Here is a 13,304-nt window from a genome sequence, read left to right on the forward strand (position 1 = left end):
TGCAAGTCCCTAAAGGCTGATTCATTTAGCACCTAATATAGTGACTCTGGCTCTGAACTCGCTTCATGTTTGTGTATTTTGTCTTCTGTCAGCTCTAGAGAACAGCAGCAGAAATGCCTTGCTTCTCTTTAAAATGTTGTAACTACACTGAAATGTAATTAGGCATCTGCCTTAAATGCTAATCCTGGAGAAAGAAAAAATGGTAAAAGTTAAGGGAAGCTAAATTTAAGGATGAATCTTAGTTAACAAGTATGCAGTGATTTTTAGTACATGTTATAATAAATATAACATAGAAACAGAAGATATTAATAATTAATAGGAGAAATTTGGTGAAAATAAATGGGAATTTTCTTTAACACATTTAAAATTTTTCTGTCCAAAAGTTTTGAGAATATTAAGCTTGTCTGCCAAAAAAAAAATTTAAAGAGTCCAAAGTGTTTCAGCCCATAGACAAGACAGACATCTGAGGAAAGAAGAATGCTAATACTGTATTTCCCCTATAAATATATACAATATTTTTCTTTTTTATCATTTTACATTAAGTTGAGTTTTTTGTTTGTTTGTTTGTTTTTCAAGACAGGGTTTCTCTGTGTACCCCTAGTTGTCTTGGAATTCACTCTGTAGACCAGGTTGGCCTCAAACTCAGAAATCCCCCAGCCTCTCCTTCCTAAGTGCTGGGATTAAAGGCATGTACCACCACCACCACTCCTAGTGGCTATCTTGATGTTCTTGTGGGACTCCCAACAGTCTGAGTTAGGGCTGTCTCTGACTCTTTTGCCAGTTCTTGGGACCTTTTCCCTCCTATTTGGTTCCTTCACCCAGCTAGTGATATGAGGGTTTATGCCTAGTCTTACTGCAGCTTGTTATGCCTTTTCTGTTCATATCCCTGAGAGACCTGGTCTTTTCTGAATGGAAATGGAGGAATAGTGGATCTGGAGAAGAGGTGAGGAGTAGGGGGGGCAGTTGGAAGAAGTGGAGGTAGGAGAAACTGTATTGAAAACAAAAAATAAATAATTAAAATATGTACATTACTAAAACTAATAGTAAGAACAATACCAAAGGACATGACAAAGAGGATGGGGGAAAGCCCTCAACCCTACACAAAGAATTATAGGCAACTGAGGAAAGCTGGGAGGGCGAAAGGTGGTCTTCCCAAGGATGAAGCACAACAAGTGATTGTCTAGTGCCAAATGGTCAGCCTTGACAACATACATACAAGTAATATTATAAGGGATAATCAGGCTGTATTTTAGAAGATATATACATATACACATTCAATAACAATAAAAAAGAGGATATGAATTTGAAGAAGAATGGGGATGTTTATATGGGAGGGTTTGGAGTAAGAAAAGAGGAGGGAGAAATGTCGATTATAATCCTCCCTCCAACAAAAGATGAAAGCAAGGTATAGAGGTGTACACCTATAATCCCAGCATTCTGGAGGCAGAGGGAAGCAAATCTCTGTGAGTTCAAGGCCAGACTGGCCTATATAGAGTTCCAGGACTACATAGAGAGACCCTGTATTTGTTTGTTTTTGAGTTCATTTTCTTAAAGTTGGCTCCCTAACCATTAGGAAAATAGATTTTGAAGTTAGATTTACATCTCAGAAGGCAGGGAGATTATTCATAATTGTGATATTTCTAGAGTAGTTGAATAAAAATGGGGTTTGTGGGTCTGTCCAGCTGTTGTAGGGAGGAGGGCCCACTTGTTTGTCCTGGCCGCCTGGTTTGCTTAGCCCCAAAATAACCACACAGAAATTGTATTAATTAAATTACTGCTTGGCCCATTAGCTCCAGCCTCTTATTGGCTAACTCTTACATCTTGATTTAACCCATTTCTATTCATCTGTATATCACCACGTGGCAGTGGATTACTGGGAAAGATTCAGCATGTCTGACTCTGGCAGCTCCGTCTCTCTGCTTTCTTCCTCCCAGAATTTAGTTCTGTCTTCCCCACGTACCTAAGTTCTGCCCTATCAACTAGGCCAAGGCAGTTTTCTTTATTTATTAACCAATAAAAGTAACACATAGATAGAAGGACCTCCTACACCATCCAGCTATGACAAGGCTTTGACTAGAACACAAAAATCAATGTTCATAGCAGCATTTAACATTCTCACAGATATTTTAAAGGATACTGTGACCATTGGAAGAATACAGACAAAAACTGGCAGGAACCATGACAGATTCTGATGCAAATATTTGAATGTGTTTGTCATTTGTTGAAACTGTTAGCAAGTGGGAGTACATTTATTCTTTTCAGTATATTTCATTTGTTTGTTGTGTATCACTCCTCATTGTGAGTTAAAACTAGGAAACCCAAAGTAAAAGTGGAATTAAATTAAATTCAAAGTAATGTATATTTTAGTACATATACAATCAATACTCGAGATCTGTACCACACGTCCTTTTGCACATTTTCTGTTTTATTTATTTTGTATTTAAAGTATTTTTTGAAATGCAATTCATATGGTTGAGTCTCTCCATATATATCTGTGTGTCCTTAATGAAATAGTTCCATCATGGTGTGTAGAGCCATCATGGCCATAAAAATATCCCTGGATCCTAACCTTTGCATCAAAGCTAAATTATTCTGCAAACTAGTAAGACATTCCTAGCCGTTATGTCTCTGCTCTTTGATACAATGAATGTGTTAAATTAAATGATTTCATTAACAAATAATACTATTCTGGAAAATATTAAATGAGTATGATGTATGAGGACAGACAATTAAAAATAAATTTGCCATTAGTTGTACTAAATTATAAAATATTTAAAAATAAGTGAAAAGCTAAATGTGCACTTTATATCACTTGCCTACTCCATATCTAGATATTTTGCCAAGGAAAAAGGAACTATATCTCCATAAAGACATACATATATGAATGTTCATATCATCTTTACTAGTTCTAAATTAGATACAACCCAAATGTAATCAACAGGTAAATGAATAGTCAAATTTTTATATACTCTCTCCACATACCATACTCATTCATATTAAGAGAATGAGCTATCCATACACATAACACATGGCTAATTCTCAGAATGACTTCTCAAGTGAAATAATCCAAACATAAAGCATATCTACAATATTATTTTGTTTATATAAAACTACAATATTTGGACTGATTTATAGTGACAAGAAAATTAGTGATATAGGAAATAAGAGGTGCTAACTCCTCTATGGCACCTGTTTTGCAAGCATATGCATACATCAATTAGCTTATGTGGATTATAAACCTTCACTTGTGTGTTGTTTATTGCCTGTCAATTATAGCCCAATAAAACTGTTTACTTTCAAAATTCACTCAGTCACATCTAAGAATGGGGAGGTAATTACTTTGGGTTCATATAATTACTATTCTTGTTTAAAAAAACTGAGCCCTGAGCCTTTGGGTAGTAGAAATTCAATTAGGAACTAAGTAGGTACAAATGTATTTAACAGGTGTCCTTTTTGAGGGATAATTGCATTTTCAGAAAAAAATTAAAAGTGGTACATTTTAAAGCAGGTATGTTGATAATAATTTTAAGCATGAGTATTCTAAAGTGATTTAAAATAAATTTAACTATATTTGTTGCAAATAAATGATTAAAAAATGGCACTAACTAGTAAACTTCAAGTTTACAAGGATTTTAAATTTGAGGCTTATTTTTTGCTGAATAACTTTGCTATGCCAGGTAACCAATGCATTCAAAATTTAAAGCATTTGAGATTATATGGGTGCCACAAATTAGACTTGATTGGTTTTACAAAAAAAAGAAGTGGACACAGAGTTTGGTGGGTAGTGAAAGGTCATGGATCTTGGGGTTACTGGGGAAGGGACTGGATATGGTCAAAACACACTTATAAAAATTCTCAAAGAACTGATTAAAAACTAGAAAAATGCACAGTGAAAACAGCTTTATCAAAAAACCTGGCATGGTAGTTAATGACTGTAATTATCAGCACTAGGGAGGTTAAGGAATTCAATGCTAGCCTCAGCTTTAGAATACCATACCTCAAAATACTCTTGAAAATGGCTTTTTTTTTGAGAAAAAAATCACATACTATACAATTTTTCCATTGAAGCTGTGTTTAATTATCTTATAATGTTGACTAGTATGTGTAACCATCACCACAATTTGATTCTAAAACAGATTTTTCTTTGTTTAATATTTTTATTTTTTTGTACATTGGTGTTGGGCTGGCATGTATGTCTGTTTGAGGGTGTTGGATCTTCTGGAAGCAAAGTTACAAATAGCTGCCATGTGGGGACTGGAGTTGTACCTGTGTCCTCAGAAAGAGCAGTCAGTTCTCTTAACTACTGACCCAACTCTCCAACCCTGTCTAAAACAATTTCATTTTGTCAAAAAGAAGCCATAGTCTATGAAGTCCAGGATTTTCTTTTAGAGTTTTGAAACTGTTCTTGTAATATATAATGGTAGTAGTTGTATAATATTATGAAGGTACAAAAAAACTCCACTGAACCGTATACTTGAAAAATGTGCATTTATGTTATGAATTTGACTACATTTGCAAAAATGTTGCATCTATTCACTGTGACTATGAGCACCTATAATACCATCCATCCAAACCAGCCTTGGGTAGGCAGGAATCATGCTTACAATTCTGTAGATATCCTGTTCCAAAAATTTCTTATAAATGAAATTATACAATATGTATTCTTTTGCTACCAGTTTATTTTTACAAATGTTTTCCGGTTTGTTCATGTTGTTATTAGATGCCAGTACTTCAAAACATCTTATAAAAATAATATTCTTCTCTGTAGATATACCACATTTTATTTATCTATTCTTACTTGATAGACATTTATATTTTTCCATTTTTCACTCAACATAATGTTTCTATCAACATTCATATGCATATTCCTATGTGGATATATGCTTTGATTTCTGTTGGGTATATACGTAGCAGGTATAGTGATGTATCACCTAATAGCACTATGATTAAGCATTTGAGGATTTTTCTGAGTTTTGTTCAAAGTTGTTACACGACTTTACATTTGTATCATCGGGGTGTGAGATTCCCAATTTCTCCACATCTTCACCAACATAATCTATGGCTCAGATTTTTTCTATTTTTTATTTAAGGCATCCTAAGGAGTATGAAGTGGATTCATATGACTTTGATTTTTTTTTTGATAACTGCTGACGTCAAATATACTTTCCTAAAACATTTTTCCCAGAAATATACCTCTATTGTCAATTTTAATATATGATTTTGGAGATTATGAATCTTCAAAATTATGAATCTATAGGTTAGAATTATTGAGTAAACACATGAAGACTGATTGTCACAGGAGTAATTATAAATAATACTAATTATGGTAAGTATTTTACAGTGTGAGCAAAGTATGGCGCACATATGCTTACAGTTCTATCTATTTTGGGTTGCTGAAGTGGGAGGATCCATTGAGCACAGAAAGTCTAAGACTATCATGAACAACATAACAAGACTTTGTCTCAGAAAAAATAATAGGAAATTACATATTACAAGTTCTATGAAAATTATGCTTATTTCTACTGCATGATGCTTGGTGGGAATGAAAGGAAAGTGTGCTCTCACCTATCAATAGCCACTATATATCAGACTGAAAGAATGTTCATCTTTCTATTGCACAAATGAGAAGATATTTCAACTCAATCTGATGTGCGATGCTTATACACTGTGTGAATATGTATTGCTGTGACAGGTGCAATAAAAAGCTAAATAGCCAATAGTTAGACAGGAGAGATAGGCAAGGTTTTCATGGAGATAAAGGAAGAAGAGGAGGAATCTAGGCACATGGGAGATGCCAAAAGACATGGGGGATGAAATAGGGGGGAAAAATGGAAGAGAGGTAATGCCGTGTCATAGAACATAGATTAATATAAATGGGTAAATTTAGGTTATAAGAGCTAGTTAGAAACAAGCCTAAGCTATAGGGAGAACTTCCATAGTTGATAATAAGTCTCTGCATAATTATTTGGTGATGTGGGATTCCCCTCTGTATGCTGTGAATGTGTTTTATTGTCATTGGTTGATAAAGAGGCTGCTTTGGGCCTATGGTAGTGCAGAATAGAGCATAGCAGGAATTCCAAGCAGAGATAGAGGAGAAAAGAACACTGAGTCAGGGAGATGCCATGTAGTCATTGAAAGCCACAGATGCTGGATGGAGCTTTACCAGTAAACCATATTCATCTTTTTGGGTCTGGGTTATATCACTCAGTAAAATGTTTTCTATTTCCATCCATTTGCATGCAAAATTCAAGATGTCACTGATTTATTTTATTTTTTTTTTTATTTTATTTTATTTTTTTTACTGCTGAGTAGAACTCTAATGTGTATATTGCCACACCTTCTTTATCCAATCTTCCATTGAGGGGCACCAAGGGGATGTTCCCAGCTAGGTCCTTGGGCAGCAGAGGAGAGGGTGCCTGAACTGGCCTTCTCACATATCCACACTGATGAATATCTTGCATATCACCATAGAACCTTCATCTGGCGATGGATGGAGATAGAGACAGAGACCCACATTGGAGCACTGGGCTGAGCTCCCAAGGTCCAGATGAAGAACAGAAGGAGGGAGAAGATGAACAAGGAAGTTAGGACTGTGAGGGGTGTATCCACCCACTGAGACGGTATGACTGATCTAATGGGAGCTCACCAAGACCAGCTGGACTGGGACAAAACAAGCATGTGATCAAACTGGACTCTCTGAATGTGGCTGACAATGGGGGCTAACTGAGAAGCCAATGGTAATGGCACTGGGTTTTGATTCTACTCCATGTACTGGCTTTTTGGGATCCTAGTCTGTTTGGATGCACACCTTCCTAGGCCTGGATGAAGGGGGAGGGCTTTGGACTTCCCACAGGGCAGGGTACCCTGACTTCTCTTAGGACTGGAGAGGGACGGGGTAGGGAGAGTGGGGGTAGTGGGACGGAAATGGGAGGAGGGGAGGAGGTGGAAATTTTTAATAAATAAAAAAATAACATATAAAAATAAAATGCCTGCATTATTGCTTAGTAACATGATCAAATAAAAAATTTAACCAACAGAAACAAAACAAAAACAACAAAAATAAATAAATAAATAAATAAATAAATAAATAAGAGGACGTCTTGACTCAGCATTGGCAGCAAAGACTGCTCAGCTTCTTTAGGGGAGGGCTTCTTGGTTCATGCTAATTGCACGAACAGCTCTGGCTCTTTCAGGAGGCCAAGCATGTAAATGGGGGTCTGTAAAAAGTGTGTTTCAAAATGCTTAATGGCCTTGGGAGGCAGAGGCAGGTGAATCTCTGTGAGTTCGAGACCAGCCTGGTCTACAAGAGCTAGTTCCAGGACAGGCTCCAAAGCCACAGAGAAACCCTGTCTCGAAAAACCGAAAAAAAAAAAAAAAAAAAAAACACCAAAATGCTTAATGGTGACATAGACCCATTCAACCCCGTAGCTGGAGTGGAGTGGTGTGCATGGCTCTCAGAGGCAGTGAACATGCCTCCACCATGTTGGACTGGGCAGAGCCAATAGGCAGTACCATGAAGTTGGTCCTAGCCATGCCTGCTTAGCATTTTAAAAAAGCACTTCTGGTCAGAAACTAATTATAGATAAGCATGCAATAAAGACAGATTCAGATGAAAAAGACCTCTAAACGAGTTACAGTGTTGGATAAATGTATGTAGGCTTGGGAGAGAGAAGAAAATGAGTACAAATAATTATAATATAAAAGAGTATATACAGTCATAGATAAAGGAGTAAAGATAATAAAATAAATACCAAACTTGTAAAAAAATATAATAGAGTAAGAAAAATCAGCCATGTAAAGATGGAATACACACAGAGAGTGTGGAATATATATATATATATATATATATATATATATATATATATATAATTGTATTTTCTTTGAATTTTTTGACTGTGAATAAGCTAAATACAGAGAGACATTTCATTGTACAGGCTGATAAGCTAAACCAACATATATTTGGGCAGGAAACTTTCCTTACCTTGACTGCTGACTGTATGCTGTCAAAACTGGACAATCAGGACACAAAAGAAAACAACTTCCAAACTTTGCCAATACAAGATAGTTCAGTCCTTCAAAATCCTAATTCACATAAAAGTCTGTCAAATATTCTATGTCTGTAGACCAAATATGGATGTCTCAGCATTGCAGAGGAATTTTGAGTGACTGTCCAGGCAGCCAGCTGTTTCTGTCATTTCTGTACTTTTGGAAGTTGTTTTCTCTACACTTCCTGTTTGTTCAGGTAATATTATATCTTTCTTGGATTTTTGATGGGGTTGAAGACTAAATACTTATAGTTTTATAGCTTTCCTTGTTTCTAAGTTCAGAAAATAAACTTACATAAGAGATGTAAAGTTTTTAAGATTGAGAAACATAAAAGTTAAATTGTATATCTAATAAGATATTTTTAGGTCTACACAGATATTTTTAGGATGGTAATACAAGTTATAATATAAAGTTAGATATAAAACTTTGAATTCACTTAGATAAGATAGACAATACAGTACTTTCTCCAAATTTGCCAAGTACATATGAACTAAACTTTGTGAATATAATTCTTACTTGATCATTGTTCTTATTGTATATAGTTTTACCTTGTTCAAGTTAAAACCTTTCCTTTTTATTTAGACAAAAAGGAGGAAATGCAGGACATTTTTACAGTGTGTGTAGATGTATTGCTCTTATTAGTATAATAAAAATCTGAACAGCCACTAGCTAGGCAAGAGTTATAGTTGAAATTTCCAGGGAAAGAAAGGACAATGAGGAGGAATCTAGGTGCACAGATGCCAGGAGACATGGAGACAATACAGGGGCTGCAAGATGAAAGAGAGGTAATGCCATGTGATAGAACATAGAGTCATATAAATGGGTCAATTTAAGTTATAAGAACTAGTTAGGAACAAATCTCAGCTATAGCCAGCCAGTCTCTGTTATTATTTGGGAGTTGGTTGGCTGGACAGAAAAAGATTTGTCATACCAATACCTAACTGTAGTCTGAACATTTGTCTTTATACTCAAAGATAAGTATATTCTTTACCCTGCACCAAAGAAAGTTCTCTTTGCACCATACAAAGATGATTTCAGGAAACTACAACCAATCAAAATTGTGGATTTGTGAAGTCCAGTTCCAATGGCTACATCTACAAAACAACCCACACACCTGAGGTTAAGGGAACATTGGAAGAGATAAAAAGATTGCTAAGAGACAAAGGGAAAGATTGTGGAGTAACACTGTATCTTCCATGGATGTCAGGGATGTACCCACCTATAAAGTTTTACTAACATGGCTTCACAAACATGAGATAAACAATGACAATAACAACATATATCCTGAAGTGGGTGGAGAAAGTGCAAGAGCGCCCAGCCCTATACAAAAATGTACAAGCAACTAAGATATGCTGAGAGTGGGAGAAATAACCTACCCCAGGGAAAAGTACACCAACTAGTTATCCAGTACCATATAGTCAACATTGAAAAATTACATACAAGTAACATTATGCAGAATGAGAAAGTTGTATTTACATACTCAGGAATATATATCTATTTAAATATATAGATAAATTATATAACAGCAGTTATTGAAAAAGAGATGCCACGAATTTAGAAGAGAGCATTGAGGGTTCAGAGGGAGGAAAGGGATGAGGAAATGATGCAATTATATTATAATCTCAAAAATAAATTAAAGAATAAAAACACAAAGCCAAATAAATTGAACTGATAGCTACACACCGAGATGGGATAACAATAAGAGGACAGCGAAAAACGTTGAAAGAGGTGCTAAACTGAAGCATTACTTTCTTTCAGAAAGCAGTGGATGGTGAGACAAAAAAAAAAAGAAACACTAACAGGAACCAACAGTCATTGTGGAAGAGCGTCAGATTTCTACCACTAACACAGATTCACACTTATGACATAGGAAGCTGTTGTTTGATCCCCAAGGAATGAACAGAGATTTGTCCATCAAACTTAGATGCCACCTGCAAAGTTTAAAGCCCTGCTCTTACCAGTGTAGAAACAGTGACCTAAACTTGGAAAACATCATGGAATTTGCCTCGAAAGCTTGAAGGGGATCATTATATTTTGAGGGAATCTTCCAAAAATCTCAAAAATGACTATTAGACACGAGAAGAAAAGCCTTTGTTTTTGCAAATGTACATTTTTAAGGAGGACATCACTCTTAATCTTTCCAACATATCAGGTCTTAGAGAATAGACTGGCTTGATATTGCAATGAAAACTTCTTAGTTAGAATCCCTCCTAGCATGATTTACTAACTAATTGTAAAGACACCAAAGAAAAATAAACAATTGGACTCCTATACCTTATTTCACCTTCTCTAATGTGACCTGCCAGTTCTTCAATAAACTTCTCGCCTTTCATCCAATAGATCATTGGTCCAGACTCTCCACTGAATCCAAAGAATGCTTTGCATGGGATATTCAGAGGTTTACCTGAGAAAGAGAAAAAAAACAACAAATGAGTAAATCTCTTCCTGTTCTTATTGTGAGACAAGGATGGACAGTTCACATACAAAAGAAAACTCAGAGGTGGCCTATTTTCCAACAATTCTTGCATGTGAGAAAAAATGTTATTAAGAGGGCTTTAGGGAAATTATTAAATTCAAGCTATTATAAAAATTGAAAAGTAAATAAATTATTACTTTATAGCATTTTAATTATATTGTACCTCTCCCAAGAACTGACATAAAAGAATCAAATGGAAATAATCCCTAATTATTTTTTTGAGAATACTAAGTATTCCTAATGAGAATTTGCCTTTAAAATTAAAATTATTTAAGAGCATATGTTAATTCTTTATAAGTGAGAAGGCATATCAATAATAGAGTGTCCACTATTTAGATCGTATAGACTTTAATTTGTTTCTTCCTATTATGATCTATTTTGAGAAAAATAATACAGAATGCTAGTTAAATTTTGGTGTTGACTTGAGAGGATTAAGGAATACCATCATAGCTGATCATCATTATTTCTGGTCACATATATAAAATTCTTTTAGAAGAGGTTGGCATCAGAGGTGATGGGTTGATTTGGGATTGTACACACTGTTGAGTGCCCAGGTGGAATTAAAAAGTGAGAGTGTGGCTATACACCTCCTTGTTTTTTCTCTCCTCCCCACTTCTCTAGTATAAGCAAAGGTGTGTACTTGTGTCTAGGTATGGAGACCAGAGATCAATGCCAGGTGTCTTCTATAATTTTTTGCGGCGGTGCCGGGCGGTGGTGGCGCACGCCTTTAATCCCAGCACTTGGGAGGCAGAGGTAGGCGGATCTCTGTGAGTTCGAGGCCAGTCTGGTCTACAAAGGGAGTTCCAGGACAGGCTCCAAAGCTACAGAGAAACCCTGTCTCGAAAAAACCAAAAAAAAAAAAAAAAAAAAAATTTTGCGGCATGGTCTCTTAGTAAATCTGGTGTCTTCTTTCAGCTGGCAACCTGTTTGTTACTAACTGCCAACACTGGGTTTGCAGTTGGGCCAGGCTGTCATGTCCAGGTTTTTGTGTAGGGAAAGGGGATCTGAACTTGGTCCTCTTGCTTATGTAGTAAACAATTTATTTACTCAGCGATTTCCCTGGTTCTGTGATGGTTAATCTTGATTATCAACTTGATGAGACTAAGAAACTTCTCAGAGATTAGTTAAGAATACCTCTGTTTATGTTCTCAGTGACATTTATAAAGAAAACTGGATTACAAAAGGGCTTTCATCTTTTTGGGTCTGGGTTACCTCACTCAGGATAGTGGCCCTATCCTATAGCCATACTGATGAGTATCTTGCATATCACCATAGAACCTTCATCTGGCGATGGATGGAGATAGAGACAGAGACCCACATTGGAGCACCGGACTGAGCTCTCAAGGTCCTAATGAGGAGCAGAAGGAGAGAGAACATGAACAAGGAAGTCAGGACCACGAGGGGTGCACCCACCCACTGAGACGGTGGGGCTGATCTATTGGGAGCTCACCAAGGCCAGCTGGACTGTGACTGAAAAAGCATGGGATAAAACCGGACTCTCTGAACATGGCAGACAATGAGGGCTGATGAGAAGCCAAGGACAATGGCACTGGGTTTTGATCCTACCGCATGTACTGGATTTGTGGGAGCCTAGCCTGTTTCGATGCTCTCCTTCCTAGACCTGGATGGAGGGGGGAGGACCTTGGACTTCCCTCAGGGCAGGGAACCCTGACAGCTCTTTGGATTGGAGAGGGAGGGGAAAGGAGTGGGGGGAGAGGTAGAGGAGTGGGGGGAGGGGGAAGGAAATGGGAGGGGAGGAGGAGGCAGAAATTTTTTTCAATAATAATAATAAAAAGAATAGAAAGAAAGAAAGAAAGAAAGAAAGAAAGAAAGAAAGAAAGAAAGAAAGAAAGAAAGAAAAAGGCTTTCAAACAACCACTGAAACCCTGGAGGGGTATGTAATGTGATTGCAAATGTGGAGTTTGGTGAAAGGTGGGTGGGTGGTTTAGCCTATTGGAATAAGTAGGTTTCTGGTGATAGGTCTTTGAGCTATTCCTGTCCTCCTTTGTGCATGACTTGTTATTCATTTCCTATATGTCAAGAAACAAAGAAGTGTTTCTTTCATTGCAGCCCTACTCTCACCATGTTTTCTGCCCAAGTTTTTCAGGGGATAAAGCTACCAGGAACTGAACTTTATGAATGCATAAGCCTAAAAGCGTCTTTCCCCCTTAAAAGTTATATTACCCATTACCTTGATCACAGTGACAGAGCAGTCACTAATGGAAAACAGTCATTACTAGAAAAATTACCCTTTTTGTCCTAGACCCTACTCTTCTTTTCCTGGTTTTGGATACTAGGACTAGAGTTCTCTTGCCCTTGAACACAAGGATAGCCACTAACAGATTTAAGATCTCTTGTATCTTCAACTTCTTCACTGAGAGCTACACCAGAAGCTTCCCTGGTTCTAAGATTTTAAGTCTTGCTACTGTCTTGGTTGTTTACCACACAAAAGCTTGTTGTGGTTTGTTTCAATTTCCATAATCACATGCATTAATCCTCTTAATAAATTATCTTTCATCATATTGGTTCTGCCTCACTGGAGGATCTTAACATAAACTAAAATTAAAATGTTGAATTACAAATATGTCTACAAATACAACCTCAGGAAAAACTCAATCTTGACATATATTCCATATTCTTTATATCACTTACAATGTTTAATAATTATAGAAAGATTATATAACTTTGTTATGTAAATTTTAATTACAATTTTTCATCATATATACAGGTATTTATAATTTTGATGGTATTAATTGTATGTTTTTTTCCTGCAAAGTAAGTA

The 13,304-nt window shown here is 36.3% G+C and overlaps 1 protein-coding gene across 1 annotated transcript in view; it reads right to left on the minus strand.

The window, feature by feature from the left end:
• Il1rapl2 (interleukin 1 receptor accessory protein like 2) overlaps nucleotides 1-13,304 on the minus strand; it is a gene marked incomplete at its 5' end in the record, with an annotated part of 592,881 nt that overhangs the window by 49,072 nt on the left and 530,505 nt on the right. The window contains one exon of the mRNA XM_057760716.1: nucleotides 10,321-10,450. Coding sequence (XP_057616699.1) covers nucleotides 10,321-10,450 — 130 coding nt within the window. The remainder of the gene's footprint in view (nucleotides 1-10,320; nucleotides 10,451-13,304) is intronic.

Source organism: Chionomys nivalis, chromosome X, assembly GCF_950005125.1.
Source record: "Chionomys nivalis chromosome X, mChiNiv1.1, whole genome shotgun sequence".
NCBI classification, from domain to species: Eukaryota; Metazoa; Chordata; class Mammalia; order Rodentia; family Cricetidae; genus Chionomys; species Chionomys nivalis.